This window comes from Rhinolophus sinicus, linkage group LG01 (genome assembly GCF_036562045.2).
Source record: "Rhinolophus sinicus isolate RSC01 linkage group LG01, ASM3656204v1, whole genome shotgun sequence".
NCBI classification, from domain to species: Eukaryota; Metazoa; Chordata; class Mammalia; order Chiroptera; family Rhinolophidae; genus Rhinolophus; species Rhinolophus sinicus.
The window spans coordinates 2,943,079-2,963,258 of NC_133751.1; the positions used below are offsets into that span (position 1 = coordinate 2,943,079).

Consider the following 20,180-nt stretch of genomic DNA (forward strand, 5'->3'; position numbering starts at 1 on the left):
GGGGTTGGGGGCGGCCCTCAGAGGTACAGTGTCCAGGGGGCCTCACTGGGGGGACATGAGCAAGTGACCCCACAGTCGCGGGGCGAGGGATCCTCTAGAGAGAACTGCTGTACTTTACCAGTTTCCATGTCGGCTCTTATATACACAGCTTCATTTTTAAAAGGAAAAAGAAAAAGAACGCGAAAAATATTAATTTAGAGAAATAAGTAAAGAGGCTCACTCAGTGTCTGTGAGTCGGATGTGGAACGTTTGTGAGTGCTCAATGCCAGTGCCAACTAAAGCGTGAGTCCTCTGGGCACGCCACGTTTCCTCGGTGAAGGCCCAACGGTGCCCTGCTCACATACGACTTTGCCATGGAAATGTCTAACACAACAACACTGATGGAGACAAGATGAAGTTTGAAGTTCAAGTTCCCTGGGGAGACATGGGCGGGGAGCAGGCCTGTCATTTTCCCCTTTGTCTTCCCCCCACTCCCTGGACTTGGATTCTCAAAACAGCTGAAAATGGCGCCCCTGCTGAAAGGACGAGGCCAGGCGGGTGGGCCTCAACGGTGGCCTCAACGGCTCCTTCTTCCCTCTGAGTTGCGTGCCAAGGGACCCTGTGAGCCACTGTTGGCACAACTGTGCCTTGCGTGGGCCATCTCTAGCTATGAATCACTTTCCAGTGAGTGTAATGTTGACATTAGCAGGAGGGTCTCGCCGATACGGTCGCGACCTGGACCAGGTCATGACCGAGGAGACTCCCATGGATAAGAGTGGGACAGGCTCAATCTCAGATCCCTCCACCAACATGACTATGTGACATGAGTTTCTCTTTATCAGCAAACTGGTTCATTTGGTTTGCCTGTGTTTAGGAAACACCTTTTAATCGGCAGTGATTACTTGGCATGGAAGACTGTGGGACCCTCCTTAGGCAAATGTTATCTAACACTCTTTAAGTAAACAGAGCCCACGTTTAAAATCGAGGGTTCTGACAGATTCTCACCCCTGACTTGTATTCTCCTTGGGAGCAGAGAGAAGAAGGTCACGGCCGCCATGGAGTTCAAGGTGATCTTTGTCGCGTTGATGGTCTTCTCGCTGGCCCTCAGCACCCTGGCCCAGTACCAGGCCGGTAAGACAGCCCTCCTCCTGCTTCGTGGTGGGCACGCAGGGCCAGGGAGCCTTGATGGGAGTCTCTGTTTCACTCTGGAAGGCTTTGAGAACTGCTGTGAGGAAGTGGGTTCCTGGTGGGCTGCTGTCTTCTAGTAGTGACCCTGGACTGTCTCGCTATTCTTGAGTAGCATGTTTCAAAGAGCAATCTTCCAAAGAACAGCTCTTCCAAAGGTCCAACCCAGGCTCTGCCCCAGGGGGTGGACACACTCCAAGTCCACACAGATGTCCAAGTGCCTCCTTCATGGGTGGACATCCCCGGAGAAACTCTGGCAGGCGCGTGGGTTCTCCTGGGCCCCAGGCTCTGCGGAACCCAGAGCACCTGCGCCACTGGTGCCTGTCTCCTCAGTATTAAGTGGTCCATGGGTGTCACCGAATGAGACAGCACACTGTTCCTCCCTTTGACCTTGTTTGGTCTCAATGCCTTTATCTGCAGAGTGGGATCAATCATCTATCTCAGAGGGTTAAGAAAATTAAGTGTGACAATGTTTGTGGAAAGTCCTTTGCAGTCTACAAAGTGCTACATAAACATTGCTTATTATTGTTAGAATGTTTTGTTGGATTGCACACAGGAACAAAGGTGGGCGCCCTGCCCTCTCAGTCTAGGAAAAGGGTGTCCCATACATACCTGTCTTTGGATGGGCTGTCCTTTGCAGAGAACCTGACGCCCAAGGTCACGGCCAGCTGTGACCACCTTGGCCTGGGATCTCAGCCCACCCATCTCTCCGACTCCCCTCCCTTTCTGTTCAGGCTCCTTCCCTCTGTGTCCCTTTACTCTCCAGGCCCCCAAGGCCTTGCTCCTTGTCCCCCTTCTCTTCTCACTCTGCCCAGGGACAGAATGACCCAGAAGTGGATGGGGCTGCTGCCCATCAGGACTTCCCAGGCCCCTGCGGACAGCACACGTCCATGAGCAAACCCTGAGCCCATGTAACAGAACGGAGATCCTCACCCTCCTCGGCCCTCAAGCCCAAGACGGAGACAGGGAAGGGGCCCCAGACTCCTCTTTCACTGCCTGCCTCAGCCACCACCACCCAGGTCCTAGTTTGCCTGCTCAGAGCCCTAGACTGTGAACCTGAGTACAGACCCCACAGATCTCGCATCCAAGTCGTGTAGGAGCTGTCAGCGGGCCCCGGCTTCCCCGCGTGTTCTCCACAATTTCATCACTCCCCTGGTTAAAGCTGTCACTCTCAGACTGAAACAGCCTACCTAGTTCTCAGCCTGGCTCTTCCCAGACCACCCCCACCCCAACCTCTGTATTGTGCCTGCAAATGGATTTGTACCTCCGTGAACACACCTTGTGCTCTCTCTTCAATGTCATTGAGCACGTTGCTTCCTCTGCTCAGAGCACCCACTGCCTTTTCCTCATCTGGTCAGCCACTTCCTACAGGGAGCCCTCCTTGCTTTGTTCAGCCTTGTTGTCACTTGCCCCTCCTACACTTGCCCTGGACACACTGGGGTGGCCACACTAGGCTGCTACGTATATACACTTGGCTTTCTCCTCCATTAGACTTTTGGCTTCTTAGCAACTATATCTTTATTTTTAATTTCTGGGTCCCCATTACCCAGCACAGAGCCTGGCACAAGCTGGATTCCTCAGGAACCTGCCCTGTCTGTTTTTCCTGCACTGGCTCCTCTTTCTAGTACATACAAGTGGTGCTCGATAGATATCTATTGATGGAGTAAGTTTAATAATTGTTTGCTGAAATTAATGAGTGAATGAATACATTGTGTAGGTAGATGCAATGTTTACAAATCCCAGGCACCTCGCACCTTCCCTGAGGTTACATGTTTTCGCATCAGGAAATGAGGACAGGGTCTGCCTCTCGGACCCGAGCCCTGGTCTGTGCAGGCCACACCAGCGGGTTGCTGATTCACTTGGAGAAGGAAGGTGGGCTGGAGTGTGGATAGTACCCATGAGGAAGTCAGCCCACGACTTAATCTGTGCCTCTTGCCCCATGTGCTTTCAGAGACGTGTGCAGTGGCCCCGTCCAAAAGACAAAACTGTGGTCATCCTGGAGTCTCGACTTCTGAGTGTGCAGAGAAAGGCTGCTGCTTTGACAGCACAGTTCCTGGGGTCCCATGGTGCTTCCACCCGATGGCTGTCGATAACCTTCCAGAAGGTATGTCCATGACAACACTGTGGGGTCTCAGGATGTAGAATTAGTGAGAACAACCACATGGGACCAAGGAAACCTTCTCTTCCTCACCAGCTGTGTTTTTACTCAGAATGACGGTCACAGGTGATTGTGAAGAAATGGTTTAGCCTCAATCAGGCTGAATTCAGGTCTGGGGAGGGAAAGGCAGGGCTGAAAGGCCGTCTCGCAAGGCACCCTATGTTTTTACTGGCTTCGCTTCACAGCTCTAACCAAAAGCCTGTGAAGAATCACCCGAGGGAAGGCTAGCACACAGAATCGCTCGCTGGGGGTGGGAGTGAAAGGAATGACAAAATATGAAGACAGTGCATGTTTTCTAAAGACTTTTCCCATTGGTTCTTTCAAGTCAAATTCTCTGCAATCATTTAAAAGTGAAGGAAAATCTCACTCTCACTAATGTATCTCTTCTCCCACTTCCCCCTTTTAGAGGAGTGCTGATTTTAGACGCTCTCCAGGTGGGAGTGGCACCTCGACTTGGAAAGGCCCTCCCCTCCCCCAGGCTGGAGCTCAGCCACCGTCAGCTTCAGTGGCCAGACGTCTGCTGGGGGTGGGGGTGGTGTGAGGTGGGGATGGGGGTGGAGGAGAGGGGCTTTTGTGGCTGAGGGTTAATTCACTGCAGGTTGCTCTGATTTTTCGTGCTCAAAATTGGCCTAAAAATTAAAAGAGATGAATGCTACTTTGTGCTTTTAAAAAATATAAACGTTTTCCTTCTTCTCAAAGAGAGGTGGCCTATTTCCCGCTCTGGTTTCTTGTCGTGGATTATACATTAACTCACACTATCTCCTGCGAGATATGAGGGTAGGTGAGAGAATGAAGCGGCAGCAGGGTTGCTGAAGTTACCAGGTAGATATTAGCAGCCGGTCCGTGCACAAGTTCCTCAGATTGCCAAGGCTTCAGGAAGCATCTTGAAGACACACCTTTGTCAAGTCATGAAAGTAGGCGCCAAACTCTCCTAACATTTTTTAAATATTCGTGTGGGCCCATGGCCTGGGAATAAAAACTGCCTTTCAGTTCCTTTACTTCCCCCAGGTGGAAATGGGCTCAGTAGATAAAACCCACCGCCGGCCAAGTATCTGAAAGTGTTAATCAGAGAAAGGTTGCAGAGCCTGGCATGAGTTAACAGTTTGAGAGAACCTCCCCCCCGCAAGGGGCGACCTGTCACCTTATTACTGACACAGTCAAGATGGGAGGACAGGGAGCCAACTGGGCCTGCCAACCACACCCTGGCGTGGAGCAGACACCCCACACTGTGTCAGGAGTACAGACCGAGCAGCCACCGGCACTCCAGCCCCCACAGTGCTGCAGTGAAAATGAGGGGAGGTCCCTCACTATGGGCTGTCACCCTACCCCAGGAGCTCAGCTAAGCAAGTCCATTGCTGCCCGGATTGGTTCCCCGCCCCACCCCAAGTGCTCTTGCATGGGGCACAAACTGCCCAACTATTCCTGGGGTCACAGGCGCCGGGGCGCCCTTCCACCCTCCACAGCCAACTGGGTCTCAAGAAGAAGGGGCACCGAGCTTTGTGTGTCCAGTTTTTTCCCCAAATTTTCCAGTCAGATCAATCACTCCCCTAACCCTTGGCCACCGGGACAAGCCAGCACAGAGACCCCAGGGGCCAGGGGTACCGTGCACAGGCAGAGACATCAGATGGGGACCCCAGCGCATGCACACTGCAGCTCACACGGGTGTGCAGTACTGAGTGTCATGTTCTGTGTGCTGTGGGGATCCCCGTGGCTTCTCTTCATTGGAGAAGGTGCAGAGAAATCTTCGCTTCTCGTTTTTGTCCATCGCATGTCTGATCTCTCTCACAGTCTCTGCCTGCTTGTTCCAGGTAAAAAGAAACTAACTTTATTTAGTTCAGTTCCTTCTGAAATGCAGTGTGTTGCCATGCCCCCCCCCCCCTTTGCAGGTAACAGTCCCCAAGGAATAAGCCGGGCTCTATGGCTCTGAAAAATAGATGAGGCAGCGGGTGGGGCTTACACGTTTACAGGGCAGGGGCCTTCCATTGTGGCTCATCTCCCTTTCCTCACCCAGGAGAGCTGTGTGTGTGAAGTGAGACTTTCCAGGGAGCCATGATGCATAGATTGGGGGGCCCCTAAACTCTATGTCGTCCTGTATCCAGGGGGCACCCAGCAGTGAAGTGCCCTCCTCCTGGCACTTCTGGCAAATGCGTCAGAATGGAGGCCAGGTGACAGGGAGACTGACTCGGTGGGTCCCCCGCCTTGCTTGTTTCCCTGCATCCCGGTCCAGTGAAAGGCCTGAATGGATGCAGGGCTGGCAGCTTCAGCCCCTCCCTCCCATCAGCTTACGCAGAAAGAAATCAGCGATCCGCCATCCATATCCTCTTCCTCCGGTGTCCACTTCCCAGACGCCTGGCCTTGCGACTCTGCCATCTGGATGCCAGGCCTCTCGGGGTTCGCTGGCACTGGGAGGAGACACACGGGGGACTCCTGCAGGGATGTCCTTCTGTCCCGTCACAGACCAGCACCGTGGACAGGACCGGGAGATGGAATTCGAAAGGGGAGGTGGCTTAGTGTCTGCCACACTGTCCTTCTGGAAGCTCACAAAAATCCCTCAGAATTCCACCAGAGGGCTGCAGGGCGGGAGGGGGAGAAAAGGCTGGAGGCAGAGGAGTGTGCAGGACAGCTGACTGACAGCAGTGCTGTGGAAGCACGGCCCCCTGCCCCCCCCACCCCCCGCAGATGCTGCAAGGGCATTAGGACCATGCCCTGGACCATCCCTCCTCGGGATGCCCAGCAATGAACAGGGCGCCTCCAGCTCTCACTCAAGTTTCGGGGGTCGGTGGGAGCTGCTGGATTCTGTGTGCCGTGACAGCTAGGATAGCACGTGTGGATGTGGCAGCTGGGCCCAAGGGGACAGGGGGCAGTGGCTGACATGCCACCTCCTTTTTGTGTTCAGAGCCAGCGTCAGGGTGAGATGAGAGAAGAGGAGGCTGGGAGAGAGAACCGAGAAAGGCCGCAGAAGAGTGACATGTTTCCTCCTCACGCCCAGGAATATAGAGACATCGTCAAAACCTGCCAGGGTCAACCTCCACCCACAGCCGCCCCTCCCCCATGGTGTGTCCCCCCACCCCCAATGCCCCGTGACAGTGATCACCTCAGGGGGAAGGGACCCTGGAGCGGGGCGTTTGGTCTGGCCCCTCATCCCCACCCAGACCTCTCTACAGCCATGAGCCCATGGCCAGGGAGGTCAGGGACAGGGGTGCAGAGCTGATGTCTTAAGGGAGAAATGGCCGACTTCTCTGGGTCTCTGCAGAGTCCTTGAAGTGTCCGGGAGGGTGGTGGGAAAAAGGCAAGCTGTGGTGATAAAGTGCCTGAACAAGGACAGCTCTGCTGATAAGGTGCAGGACTGGTTAGCAGTTTGAGGAGTGTCACACACACACACACACACTCACACACACCTTAAAGGGCCAGGGCCCCTCCCCTCCCCCAACCTTAGAATCCAGGCTGAGGGCCATTTGGGGGCCAGTGTTCTCTTGTCCCTCATAACCACTGGATTTCGGTCGGGAAAAGGAAATTAATAACAATATAATTTTCATATTTGAATACACGGCTTGGTAGTGGAAAGTTTTATATGTTTTCTATTTTTGTTTTTAGAAAGAGACTTTCTACTTCAGAACAACAACACAGAGGAGTGATGTGTCAATTTAAGGTTTGCTTGGTTTTACCAGACATGAAGCTAAAGTGCTAATCTGGCCCTTCTGATACCAGAGGCTGGCAAAGCTGCCCCTGACATCCCACAGGCTGGCTTTTCCCACACTGGCCTGGAAACCACCGACTCAGGGAACTTTCTAGAACTTTCTGTGTCCTTGACGAGCTTCAGACAAAAGTTCGGGAAGTGTCCCATGGGGAGAGATGCAGGGACTTTCTAGTGGGTCATTAGTGCGGAGAGTGTTGCTTCTGCATCAGCACGGAGTGGACTCGGAATGTGTAATGGAGAAGCGGAGGGTGAGCTGCTCACCACGGGGCCTGGGAGCCCGGGGGACGGGCAGAGGAGCAGAGAGGGGCCCAGGAAAGGTGCCAACGAGCCCTGACCCCTGAGGCTGGCGGTGCTGTTGCCCTGGGGTTCTAGTGACACTCTAAACCCACATAATAGCCACTCCCTCCCCTTTGTTCTTCAGCCTGAGTTGGTGAAAAAGTCAGCTTGGGCCGCCCCTAGTAGGGCCACAGACTGCGTGGCTGAAAAAACAGAAATTCATTCCCTTGCAGGTCTAGCGGCTGGAAAGAAGAGACTGAGGTGTCAGCAGGGTTAGTTCCTCCCGAGGCATCTCGCCTTGGCTTGTGGATGAACGTCTTCTCCCTGTGTCCTCACATGGTCGTCCCTCTGTGCACGTTTGTGTCTCCATCTCCTCCTTTAATAAGGACACCAGCCCTGTTGGATTAAGACCCACCCGAAAGGCTTCATTCTAACTTAATTACAGTCCTAAAGACCTTTAAATAAGATCACATTCTGAAATAGTGGGGGTGAGGACTCCAACCTATGAATTGGGGGGATACATAATTCAACCCCAAACAGTTTGTGTCTGTTACTTGCAACCAAAAAGCCCGAATCCATGCAAATGACCAAAGCGCAGGTTTGCTGTTACTTGAGATGAGTCAATTCAGCTATTGATGGTGAGAAAACCAACTGGATATGTGAAACTGAAAACATGCCAAGAGTACCGATAGTAGGAAAACTCATAGCGTGTGATATGTAGGTGGCAATAACCTGTAGGATGTGTTACATGATCTAAAGTTGGAATAAGCAGAAATATTATTACAGACGGGAGAGGAGGAAGAAGCCACACATCAGAAGCAGACAGTGCATCCAGGCACACAGCTCCGTCACTCCTAAACCAGGCACCCATTGTTGAATCAGCTGGGCCCCAGGTGTCTGCCCCGAAACACAGACTAACAGCAGGGCTATTGAGTGGGTCACCGTGGGCTACAGCTGGGCCAGCAGTGTTAGCTCAGAGTCTCCCCAGGGAAGCCCGAGCGTGTGGTGGCCCCAAGCACCATCCATGACTTGGTCCCTTGCTCAAACCCCAGTTCTGGCCCTTGTCACCATGCATTGGTGGAAAGGCCAAGAGTGGGACAGGAAACATGAATTCCTTGTGACCGAGGATCGAGGTGTGTGGTCGCTTGTACCCAAGCAAGTGTCAACCTGCCACTTCGCCTGCCTCTCGCTTTCCACCACAGGTTTCACGTAGATTAACGTAATAAACTCTGTGGCTTGAGCACCTTAATTTTATCCGCGAACCTTTCTGCTCTGCCTGGTAGTGGGCCATTGATTCTCGGTAATTTCCCACACAGCAGAGTCCTGTTCAGACGATGCTGAACTAAAGACCAGACCAAGAGGCAATTCTTAAAGCCAAGCTGTGGCTTGAAATCCTATTGGTAGGGTCATTGTGAAGGACGTCGTTAGCTTAAGAAAACGCCCTCGTTTTTCTTTGTGGGAGTGGAAGGGGCGGTTTGTGGAAATACCCAAATATCAATGGCTGTTAGGGAACAGTCGCCCATTTAAAGATCCACGCAGACAGAGACAATAGTTAGTAACAGAAAGATAAATAGTATTATTTTAAAGGTATTTCTTAGTTGTTCTTAGCTCTTAATATTGCCTCGAGCTGGACATTTTGGGGGTTGCAACCTCAGTCAGTTAGGCAGAACATGCTAGATACATATAAGGCACATGAGGCTGAGTGAGTGAACCTAATCAATAGGGAACATCAGTTCTAAAGGCAAACACTGAAGGCTTTTTGTTTTGTATTTCCTCTGATCTAGTTCATCAGTGTTGAGACTCACAAGAACTCAGAATGCACCCTACTTTCAAGCTACTAGTTTCCTGGGTGATGGTAGAAGACAGGAGAGCCCTGGTTCAGAAACAAAGGACTTTATTACTCATAGTGCAGCAAGCAGCATGAGGTCAGCATGTTCATGCCCCCAAGTCCTCCTGGGGTGACACGGATGGACTCAGACGGATGTTGGCACACACCGTAGGCTGCGTTCCAGGAGAGGGACCCTGACCTCTTATCTTTTAAGACTCAACTCTTTTAAGGGGCAGTAAGTTTGCCTGCCCTCTGTTCCAGAGGGAGACACCATATCTGCCTTCTCAGGTTGTTTGCTCCACAAACATCCTTGAAAAGATAGTCTGGAGTGAAGGATTATTTCGATCACTCCTATTCATCTCGTTGGTGGAGGGGGTGGAGGTGGGGGCAGGATTTCCGCCCAGGGTTATGAGGGCGGCCAACACTGGACAGCTGAGATAAACCCGTTTATGAGTCACGTACACTCACAGCCTGGGAGAAGAGGACAGCACACAGCATTCTAGGCCACATGGGGGTGTGCTCAGGAATAGAGCGAACAGCCAGGGGTCGTGGAAGGCAGCTTTGCTGTATCAAGAGGGTGGGGTGCCCCTTGTTCCCATGAAGGACGTGATTGGCTTGTCTAAATAATTCCGTGGGCTGGCAGGGAAGTGAGATCCGCTACTTGGGGATAAGCAGGAACTGCTCCTGCTCTATTGATAAGGAGGGTTGTTTGGCTGGGTGGCCTTATCTGTGGGAGCAGGTAGGGAGGGGAACTTGCGGTTAGGCCATTTGAGGTCCTCTTTAATTCCACCAGATGTCAAGGCACACTTAACATTGAACCTTAAGTTTAGGTTCCATGCCATAAAGATAGTTAGTCCTTGCTCACAAGATGTCACAAATGTGAGAGGCTCATGGGAAATTGTGTCCCAACAGTCAGTATACTAAATATATCATTTTCAAGACAGGATGACAGAAGGAGAAAAAAAGTACTGAGGCATATTTCCATAACATTTCATTTATAAATAAAATAAAATAAAAATATTTCCCTCAGTCTTCATTTTTTAAAGTTCATTTTTAGAGAGTTTTGAGACGATAATATCTGGGTAAGAAGATTTTTTTTCTTTTCTTAAAAAGCCAGATAGTAAATACATCAGGATTTGTGGGCCATACAGTCTCTGTCACAACCATCACAGCTTGAAAGTAGCCATAGACAATATGTAAGTGAATGGACATGGCTGTCTTTTCATAAAGTTTTATTTTAGAAACAGGCAATGAGTCCATGAGCCATGGTTTGCCAACTCCTACTATAATATATCATTTTGCCTTGACAGTGGTAACCTAAATTATTTAAATATTTTTAAGTTTTAAGGTCAACCAGATTGTGGCTTATCTCAGCATGGTGTCAAATAGACCAAAACGAAATACACACAGCAAAGAGACATCACCTTAAAGTAATGTACGTCTTGGCTGAAGTCTCCAAAGACAAGCAAAGAGGAATCACTTGGCATCACATATTGGAAAATGTGCTAAAATTTGTCTGCTCAGTTATACTCCCAAATATAACACATGACAACATCTCGAATTTCATTCGCTCCCAATTCTCACCAGCATTGGTTCATCTATTTACGTCTTCTCCTCGCTTTGACTACGTTCTTTGTTATGCAGATAAATTTAGTCCTGGGCTTTAAAAGACTAGTATTTACCCACTGCATTGATCAGCACAGCCAATTACCAGAAACCTGGAAACGCTGGGAGGGAATTGAATTTGTATGTTGGTTATCCCCCCAACCCCTCTTCTATATTTAAGGACATTAGGCACATAAATGTTGGTCATAAAAATATCTTCCCCTGATGATAGTGTAGAAATGAGATATTATCCTACTCAGGTGATAACTTGGAGAGCATTTAATAAACCCTCATTCCACTTTTCCTTTTACAGATAAGAAAACTGTGATCAAGAGATGTAAAGAGAATTGCCCTTATTTGTTTGCTTGTGTCTATGTTGAGCTATTATTTTACGAATTCCAAAAGGTAATTTGGATAGTGTGCAACACTGTAAGTTCCTGTTCCTCTGCTCCTGGGTGTCAATTATCTGTAATACTTCTCCACTCCACTCTCTGCCCCCCCCCCCCAATTAAGTGAGTCTATTATGTGTAGACGCTGGGTCAGTTTCTGAGTGTACAAAATGAATGAGGCATAGATATGGCTCTGGGTCTCATCCTACACTTACTTGCTGTGCTATTTGGCTGAACTCTTTTACCTATAATCAACCATAAAGTGGGGGTGATCATTTTAGCCTATCTTTTGGAGGGTTGTAAGGATTAAATGCAACCTAGCATGTAAAATCCTTAGACTATTGCCTTGTACAATGTTAGCCTGCAGTAAGTATTGGATGTTATCTTTGGTACAAATAATAACAGAACCAGAAAAGTGAAAATCTGCTTAAAATGTCAGTGTGGCTAAATGTTGTGACTCAGGTGAACCAAAGGCGCTTGGGCAAGGGGTGGAGGGCACCTGTCCTCTCTGGGAGAAGTAAAGGAAGTCTTCCTGGAAGAAGTTCCTCTTGAGTTAAGAGCTAAAGGATGAACGGAGTCGCAAGGCAAGGAGTGGAGAAAGAGGTCTGCAGAGAGAGGAGACCATGAAGGCCAAGGCTCGGAGGTCACGGTGTGTTTAGAGAAGTGTGAGATGCTTCCATTACACAGAAGACCTAGCAACAAGAGAGGCTGGAGGGGTATGTGGGTCCAGTTCATAAGGATCTTGATTTTCATACTCAGGAGACTCTTACGTGGTCTTTACCTAACAGGCTGTGAGGAGTGAAGGAGTGGCAGGGGAGTGACATATACAGATTTTCATTTTATAAAGGTAAATAAGTCACTTACATCTAGATGGGGACAGAACTATTTGTGCCTGAGAGACTTGTTAGGTGACATGTGTAGCAAATGAAGTGAGAAGTCCCGAGGACTAGACTGGGTTGTAAACACAAATGCCAAACAGCTGCCACCACTGAAGAAGTGCAGCCTGGTGGGAACTGACTGCAGCCGCCTGGAGAACTCACCCTGCACTAAGGGGTCACCACGACTTCAGCCTGAAGAACTCCTTCAAAATTCTTTGAAGAACAGGCCTGCAAGTGACAGAGTCACTCAGCTTTGCTTGGTCTAAAAAAGTATTTTGGAATCATTGTACCTGCTGCTCGATTCTGCTGTGAACCTAGAACTTTAAAAAAATAAAATCTACTTTGTTTAAAAAAGGATTTTGCCTTTATTTTTTTTTTTAAGGATAGTTTCACCGGGTATAGAATTCTGACTTGATGACGTTTTCCTTTTCTTTTAGCATGTGAAAATTGCCATCCCATGGCTTCTGGTTCGCATTGTTCCAGATAAGAAGTCCCTTGTGATTCTTATTATGCTCCCCTGTGTGCAGTATGTCTTTTCTCTAGTTACTATAAAAATATTTTTAATTTCTTATTTTCAACAATTTGATCATCCTGTGCCATGATGTGGTTTCCTTTATATTTATCTCTCTTGGAGTTCATTGAGCTTCTAGGATATATGAGTGTGTATTTTTCATTATGTTTCCAAAAAAAAAAAATTTAGCCATTATTTCTTCAGTACTTTCTCGTCTCTCCTACTGTCACACCAATTATACATATGTTAGACGGCTTGGCATTATCTCTCAGGTCACCGAGATTCTGTTCACTTTCTTCAGTGCCTTTTCCCTCTGTGCTTCAGTTTGAAGACTTTCTGCACTACCAGCTTCAAATAAACCAGCCATTTCTTCTACAGTAGCTAATCTAAAGCCCATGCAATGAATTTTTCATTTCAGATATTGTATTTTTCATTCTAGAATTTCCACTTGGTTCATTTTTAGTTTCTATTTCTCTACACAGATTTTTAAATTTGTTCCTTCATTATATTTTTATGTTTCTCCTTAAATATTTGAACATTGTAATGTAGATTCTGGGTCTATTTCTATCCACTGATTTTTCTAATGATTATAGGTCATGCTTTTTCACACACCTAGTAAATTTTGATTTTATGTTGAACATGATGAATGCTATGTCATGTGTCTGAATTTTGTTGTCTTCATTAACAAAATGCTAAGTTTTATTCTGTTAGGCAGTTAATTTACTTGCAGACTTATTTTAAAGTTTTGCTGGAATGGGTATAGAGTGACTTTACTTGAAAATTAGATAAAACCTACTCTTAGGGCATGTAATAAACTGAATGTTTGTGTACCCCTAAATTCATATGTTGAAGCCCTAATCCCTGCTTGGGGGTATTTGGAGATGGGGCCTTTGGGGTGATTAGGATTAGATGAGGTCATGGGGTGGGGCCCTCATGATGGGATTAGAGTCCTTATAAGAAGTGACACCAGAGAGTTTATTCTCTCTCTCTCCCTCCCTCCCTCCTTCCTCCCTCCCTCCTTCCTTTCCTCCCTCCCTCTTTCCCTCCCCCCACCAGGTGATGACATAGTAAGAAGGCAGCCATCTGCAAGCCAGGAGGGGAGCTCTCAATAGGACCTGATCATGCTGCACCCTGATATTGGATACTAGCCTGCAGAACTGTGAGAAATAAGTTTCTGTTGTTTAAGCCGCTCAGTCTGTGGTACTTCGTTACAGCAGCCTGAGCTGACTAGGACAGGGCATGGCCTTTCTCTGTCCCTGTGGAATGCTTGAGATGTCCAACACATTTTCTCCCCTGTGGCTGGTCAGAGTTCAAATGATTCCAGCCCTGTGATAGCCCCACGGATTGTTCCATTCAGCCTCCTAGGGGCTGTTCTTCCCCCAGTAGCTATTTCTGCCTGGCCTTGTGTGTGTGGGAAGCTTAGGAGATCCCCATTCATATTTTGGAGTCTCCTCTTCTCGGGTACCTTCCCTGAGAACCCACCGCCTCACTGGCCTCCATCCTGAAGCCCATCTCCTCAGCCCGGTGAGCCTGCTGTAACCTGTGTGGGCTCCCCTCACAGTACTGCCATCCACACAGCACCTCCAGGTGGAAAACAAGGGCGACTATGGGACTCCCCACATTGCTTCCATCTCAGTCTATCACTGCCTGTGGCTCAACACCTGTGAACAGTATTTCATGTAGTTTTGGGGATCCTTATGGTGAGAGGGATAGTCTGGTACCACTTCACCCCATGACAGTAAGAAGCAGACGGCCACATGGACAATATCTGAGGACGTTCCTATTTGTTTTCTGAGTGGGCTGGTGGACGATAGCACCATGGGGTGTGTGCAGTGGCCATGGGAAGGGAGTGGAGAAGGACAGCTCCAAACAACTGTAGCACTGCTGAAGGCTGGCATTGGTCTGACACCAAGCATTTACATTGGCAGCGATCGATGTGTGCCAGTCCATCACCGCAGGTGGGCTGGGCCTCGAGGCAGCAGACAGGTGAGCACATCTGGCAGATGACAGGATGGTGGGAAGAGTGGGTGGAGGGAGGACCATGGAAATTGGGCTGGGGAAGGAGAGAAGGAAGAAGGGAGAGACGTGATGGCACTCAGAGGGAAAACAGGGGTTAGGGGATTAGAGGGTCTGAAGATTTACGGAATAGGCACGGAGGGAATAAGAGAAAATGTTAGAACTTCAGGACATCCTGAACAGGAAGAGCATTTTGCATGTCCTCTTTCAGAGGTAGAGCACGGGTTCTGGGTGTGGTCGTTAGAGGGGAAGGAGACGTCAGGTAGGGCTGGAAGTTCCTAGAGATGAGGAAATAAGAACCTGAGTGACTACAAATTTGCCTGAGCTGTCTGCTGGAATGGCTGGGACGCGCTAAGGCTTGGTGCAACAAGAAACAGTGAACTCAGTGCTAAAATCCTTAAAAAGGACATGGGCTAAAGGTCACTAGAGGATGACAGGGCAGGGCATTGGGAGGGTGGTCCACACCTGCATCTCCAAGGAGCATTTCTGTTGTATGAGGACAGAGACATCAGGGCTCAAGGTCAGTGTCCAGCTCCCTGCCTGAGCTCATGTGATGGGAGTATGGACAGTCAACGCGGCCACAGACATGCTGTGTGAACAGCTCCACGTTCACATATGTAGGTGCCACTCAGACTGGAGACATCACAGCTATTGTAATGAATGCCCCACAGGTGGGAGTTACTTATCTTGAAAATGTGCCTTTTTCCCATTTGTGCAAATGCACTGTTTGGGTGGTGGGTGCCCTGCACCTGAGCTCAGTGGGTGACTGAGCACCTGAGATGGGTGCAAGAGAACATCTCAGGGAAGACGCAGGCTCCTGTTAGAGCCAGGGGAGAGCGAGCGACTAAGGTTGAGGATGGTGAACCGTGGTTTTAAACCAGGTGGTTTCAGCTGGAGCCTTGGAAAGGCCAGGCTAGGGACAATGGGAAGTCACGTTGAAGGAGAGGAAACAGAGAGGACAGAGGGGATGAGGATGGATGACCCAGGGCCTCATGTCTTGGTGGTGACTAAGGGTGATGGGGACATGGGACAGGGAAAGGTGACTTTGCAAGGTTTTCAAAGATGGAGTCCCAGTGGTCACTCAGCGGTGGACAGTCAGAGATCTAGTCTGGAGCTGCTAGAGCTGGGCCCACAGAAGCCCTGGGGCATGAGGCCTGAGGACCCAGGGTTTTGGATTCCATGCATCTTTGGGTTCCTGGCTGCTGAACCCATGACTTACAGATTGGCGACCCCTTGTAATTCCTGCGGTGGTGGGGGAATTAATGATCTCCTCTTTGCATCCCCACCACATCTTTCCAATTTTTCTGCTGGGGTGTCTCCCCTCTGGCTTGTCTCCCTTCTTTCAGCCCGATCCACAGACTCCCTTCTGTAGAACATCTGACCCCTGGGCACAGCCGGTTTACAGATGCCACCTTCCAGGAAATGCAGAGAGCGTCCATGGAAGATGCAATGAGGAATTCCAGGGGTTACTGACATGAACTTGTTTTTACACTCATCTGGGGCCACTCCTTTCACCTGGTCAGCTTCCTCTCCATGGAGCCAAGGAGATACCGACAAAGGCCCCAGGGAGCCCCTAAATGTACAGCCCTGCAGGGGCATCTTCTCTCTGCTGACCACTGGCCTGGTCACTTTCCCCAGTAGCCTTGGGCCCAGTGCTTTTTAAAAAATCCTGTGGTAACCACCTACTTTATCAGGAGACATACACGGCTTATCCCTTCCTGGGTGTGACCCTGCGAGTGTTCAGTGTCAGACGCGCACGTGGCCAGTTTTCCACGTCAGCATCCTGTCACAACCTGGCCTCCTCCCTGGGCAGGGGCGGCCCCTTCATGTACAGGGAGCATGGCAGCTGCCCAGAAGCCTGGCCCCCACGGCCAGCCCTCTGTCTCTCTGCCGCGAGCTATCTCAGCCCCTTTTTCTAACAAAGGATCCAAAGTGTTGGTGCCACGGGGAGAGAGAAAGGTTATCTGTGCTCACTGAGCAAACAGAGTGAAGATGATAAAACAGCCCCTGGCTGTGGGAACTGTGCATTCGGCAGGTGGCCTGGGGTGCAGCTGAGCATAGACATGGGACCTCACGGTACCCGGCTCCTGGCAGCGGTCCTCGTCCTGGGCCTGTGCGCCCTGGCGGGGGCCAAGAAACCTTGTAAGTGCATACCTGTGCGTGACCTTCCGCGGCTCAGTGTCCTGCATTGGGCAGAGTAGCGAACCCAGAGAAACTTCTAGTGCCCCAAAGGAGTGAGGGGGAATAGGTTCCTTGCTTTCTGCTGTGCTTCCTGCCACTCTTTGGTGGCTTGTTCTTACTTGTTTCCAGCAAAGGAAAAGGTGTGATGATGAGGTGACTTGAGAGAGGAAGCAGCTTGTAAGGCACCCTAAGATTTGTGGTGTTGGCCATACAGGCAGCTCCCATTTAGGTTCCTACTGTGTTTCCCCGAAAATAAGACCTAGCTGGACAATCAGCTCTAATGTGTCTTTTGTAGCAAAAATTAATATAAGACCTGGTCTTATTTTACTATAATATAAGACCGAGTATAATATAATATAATATAATATAATATAATATAATATAATATAATATAATATAGAATACTGGGTCTTATATAAGACTGGGTCTTACATTAATTTTTGCTCCAAAATATGCATTAGAGCTGATTATCTGGCTAGGTCTTATTTCTGGGGAAACACGATACATGCTTTTCTGCTATTCGGGGAGGATCCTTGGGGTCAGTGAGACGTCCAAGAGAGGCCTCCCTCCTGGGAAAAGTCCGGATGACCACCGGGGCTGGGGGGCCGGCGTGAGGAGAGAGGTTGGGCAGTGGGGGGGCACCAAGGGCTCCTTGTAGTTTGGTCTTGGTCACCTTTCATCTTGACCTCTGCCTGGGTCCATCTGTCCACCTCTTTCCAGAAAGTTGTTTTATTTTTTACATATTTATTTTTACCAATACAACAGTTTCAGCAAAGCCCTGTCACATATGGGTGAGGGAAGACTTTGCATTTCCCCGTGTGGCAGCAGGACCAGTGGTGTCCCGGTCCTGCCCCGGGGGCCGAGCTGGGCGTGCTGACCGGGTGTCTCCGCAGCTGCCTGTCAGTGCTCGAGGATGAACCCGCAGAACAGGAAGAACTGCGGCTTCCCAGGCATCACCAGTGAGCAGTGCTTTGCGGCCGGCTGCTGCTTTGACTCCAGTGTCCCCGGGGTCCCCTGGTGCTTCAACCCCCTCCCACAGCAAGGTAACTGCAGGGCAGCTGGTCCCTCTCCCTGTGCCCATGGCTGGCAGCCCCGGATCCGGGACACGTGCCCAGGGCAGCAAAAGGGAAAATGCCCCCATCACCTCATGTCCACACCTGGGGCCCCATTGGTCCCTTTTGGTAGACATGTATGGGAACCTATACATGTACAGTACTGATTTTTCTGTATTTAAAGAAAAAACAATTCATGGGCCTCTTCGGGCTGTGAAAGTGTGACTACTGCAGAAGCTTCTAGGGGGAAGGAGGCATTTCATAGGATATTATTAAGACGGCTGCTCACAGACTTCAGTGCTAAGAAATCAAGATGGCTAGAATTCCCTTCTGAGAGTGGGTTTTATGTCAGTGCCTATGAGCAAGATAGAAACTCATGAATTCCGAGGGTCCAGAGAGGAGAAACGACTTTACCGAGAACCCCAGTACCCCAGATCTGACTTGTGACTTCTGTGGGGAAGAAGGGGCAGCTGGCCACTGGCGCCAGCCCCACTGTACAGCCTTTGGCGTCATGGCCCCAGGAGTCCCTCATGACATAGCAAGGCTGTAAATCCAGCGGAGGCTGGGGGGGCACTCCTTCTTCAGTGGGGACTGCTGGGCAAATGTTCCTGGGGATGATGGGAATGGAAGTTTCTAGTTAGCTAGCAAACCTAACTGTCTCCATGTTGTTCCTCTCCCAAACCCGGTGACGGGTGACCAGGTCCGGAGGAGTGTGTCATGGAGGTCTCGGAACGTAGGGACTGTGGCTACCCAGGCATCAGCGCCAAGGAGTGTGCAGCTCGAAAGTGCTGCTTCAATAACCTGACCCCTGAAGTGCCCTGGTGTTTCTTCCCACGCCCTGTGCAAGGTAAGGTCGTGGGGACGAGCCCCCATCTGGCTCCTAGACACAGAGGATTTCCTGGGGGCGGGGGCCCCTGAACCCCGGGGGGTTGACCACTGCAGGAAACAAGTATACTGGTGGGTAAGCCTGGCTGTGTTGTGAACCAGCTCTGAAGGGAATTCCACAATGTTCACAACAAGGACAGCTTGTTTTCAAGCAGTTTAAAGCCTCCAGCATCCCCCTGTGTCTTTTGTGATGGTTTAAAGGCACCCCATTCTCAGCCACGCCCCTGGATCCCAGCACAATTTGGGGACCTCGCCCATTTTACTGCAGTTCAGTCGCCATTTTTGGGTGCTACTAAATGCCATTGCTGTGCTGGGTACTAGGACCAAGGCTCAGAACAAAGCGGACATGGCCCTTCTCTCATGGACCTCACTGAATTCTTACATGTGACCACGTGTGACAAGCTCTGTCCACAGTCCTGCTTCAGTCCAATCCCCCACCCCCACGTCCTCAGTCACAATGTGTCTCCTGACACAGAGTTTGCTAAGATAAAGGAAAGACCAGGCGTTTTCCAAAAAAAATAGGAGGAGGTCACTGATCCATGAAGGGCGCTTTTCTTTCCCTTTTTAGGAAAGCAGTGTGCTCCGAAGAGCACAGCCTTCACTTTCAGGAATTTCTAAGTGTGACCTAACAGTCTACCTGGAAAATGGCCAGTTATTTGGGGAGAATGGCTCCCAAGAGGACACCCCAGCCCTGGGCACTGTGTCCCGGGGTGGGGGGACTCCTTCTTCAATGGGGACTGCTGGGCAAACTGCCTGTTATCACGTGACCCACTGCGTCAGCCCAGGCCCACTGAGCCCCCCAGCCTCCCACCAACCATCTCCCGTTTTACCTTTCCAGACTGTCATTATTGAGAGGAAGAAATCCTGGACATTCAGCTTCCTGGACGTCCTGAAACAAGAGAAGAGCACTCCCCAGCTCATCAGTCTTTTCATGTTTCCTGAAATCCCGGGTTTTCTTAATCTGTGTTTTTTTATCCTATTCAGTGGTTTAACATTCAGTGTCTTCAAATAAAGAAAACCTTAAAAGCTGCTGAATTTCTTTTTGGCTTCATTGACATAGAAGTGGAGATAGTTTTTTTTTGTTTTTGTTTTTGTTTTTGTTTTGTGTGTGTGTGTGTGTGTGTGTATAGTTTTAATACTTTCATTTACTCTAAGAGCAACAATTCATCTGATACATTCAGGCTACTCTAGCAGCAATAAAGTATCACGTGGAAGTGAATCAAGAATCCACATCACTTTATAACTCCCATACTCAGTCCTTTGTAGACAAACTCAAGTGACTTTAACCCTAAAGTGTCCTGGAGTAACATAAAATTTCAGATTGCAATTACAAAATTGTTTCGCTTTTCCCAAGTGCATCACAGACCACCTCCTTTTGAAACGAGTGCCAGGCCACCTGCTCCTACCGTGTGTGTGTGTGTGTGGGGGGGGTGCTGGGTTAACATCAGGTGCGCTCCCCCCTCCCCCAGCAGTTGGCTTCCTTGTTTTCTCCCCTCTCTCTACCTGAGAGCATCTGCAGTTGGAACCTGTTCTAAGGAGC

General features: G+C 49.7%; 2 protein-coding genes across 3 annotated transcripts; both read left to right on the forward strand.

Moving 5' to 3' along the window:
• The first annotated feature begins 606 nt into the window (after window positions 1-606).
• Window positions 607-14,529, forward strand: TFF1 (trefoil factor 1). 2 transcript variants are annotated; one of them, XM_074324925.1, is made up of 3 exons: window positions 607-1,110; window positions 3,116-3,268; window positions 13,563-14,529. In XM_074324925.1, exons 1-3 carry the CDS (start codon window positions 1,035-1,037, stop codon window positions 13,616-13,618), a joined length of 285 nt encoding a protein of 94 aa, XP_074181026.1. In that variant the 5' UTR covers window positions 607-1,034; the 3' UTR covers window positions 13,619-14,529. The 2 variants fall into 2 exon arrangements, 1 of the variants encoding a protein (XP_074181026.1); XR_012493773.1 differs by lacking the exons at window positions 607-1,110; window positions 13,563-14,529 and adding an exon at window positions 3,729-4,148 and having other exon boundaries at window positions 3,130-3,268.
• A 1,987-nt stretch (window positions 14,530-16,516) lies between these two features.
• Window positions 16,517-19,669, forward strand: TFF2 (trefoil factor 2). Its single transcript, XM_019745693.2, has 4 exons — window positions 16,517-16,664; window positions 17,597-17,746; window positions 18,456-18,602; window positions 19,479-19,669. The coding sequence occupies exons 1-4, from the start codon at window positions 16,586-16,588 to the stop codon at window positions 19,490-19,492; spliced, it is 390 nt and encodes a 129-aa protein (XP_019601252.1). The 5' UTR covers window positions 16,517-16,585; the 3' UTR covers window positions 19,493-19,669.
• Window positions 19,670-20,180: the final 511 nt, after the last annotated feature.

Excerpts from the sequence above, each read along its gene's own strand:
- TFF2 (XM_019745693.2), top strand. The coding sequence starts at position 16,586 with ATGGGACCTCACGGTACCCGGCTCCTGGCAGCGGTCCTCGTCCTGGGC. Across the intron at positions 16,665-17,596 it reads GGCGGGGGCCAAGAAACCTT|CTGCCTGTCAGTGCTCGAGG; the intron begins GTAAGTGCATAC and ends GTGTCTCCGCAG. Across the intron at positions 17,747-18,455 it reads CAACCCCCTCCCACAGCAAG|GTCCGGAGGAGTGTGTCATG; the intron begins GTAACTGCAGGG and ends ACGGGTGACCAG.
- TFF1 (XM_074324925.1), top strand. The coding sequence starts at position 1,035 with ATGGAGTTCAAGGTGATCTTTGTCGCGTTGATGGTCTTCTCGCTGGCC. Across the intron at positions 1,111-3,115 it reads CCTGGCCCAGTACCAGGCCG|AGACGTGTGCAGTGGCCCCG; the intron begins GTAAGACAGCCC and ends ATGTGCTTTCAG. Across the intron at positions 3,269-13,562 it reads TGTCGATAACCTTCCAGAAG|GTGATGACATAGTAAGAAGG; the intron begins GTATGTCCATGA and ends TCCCCCCACCAG.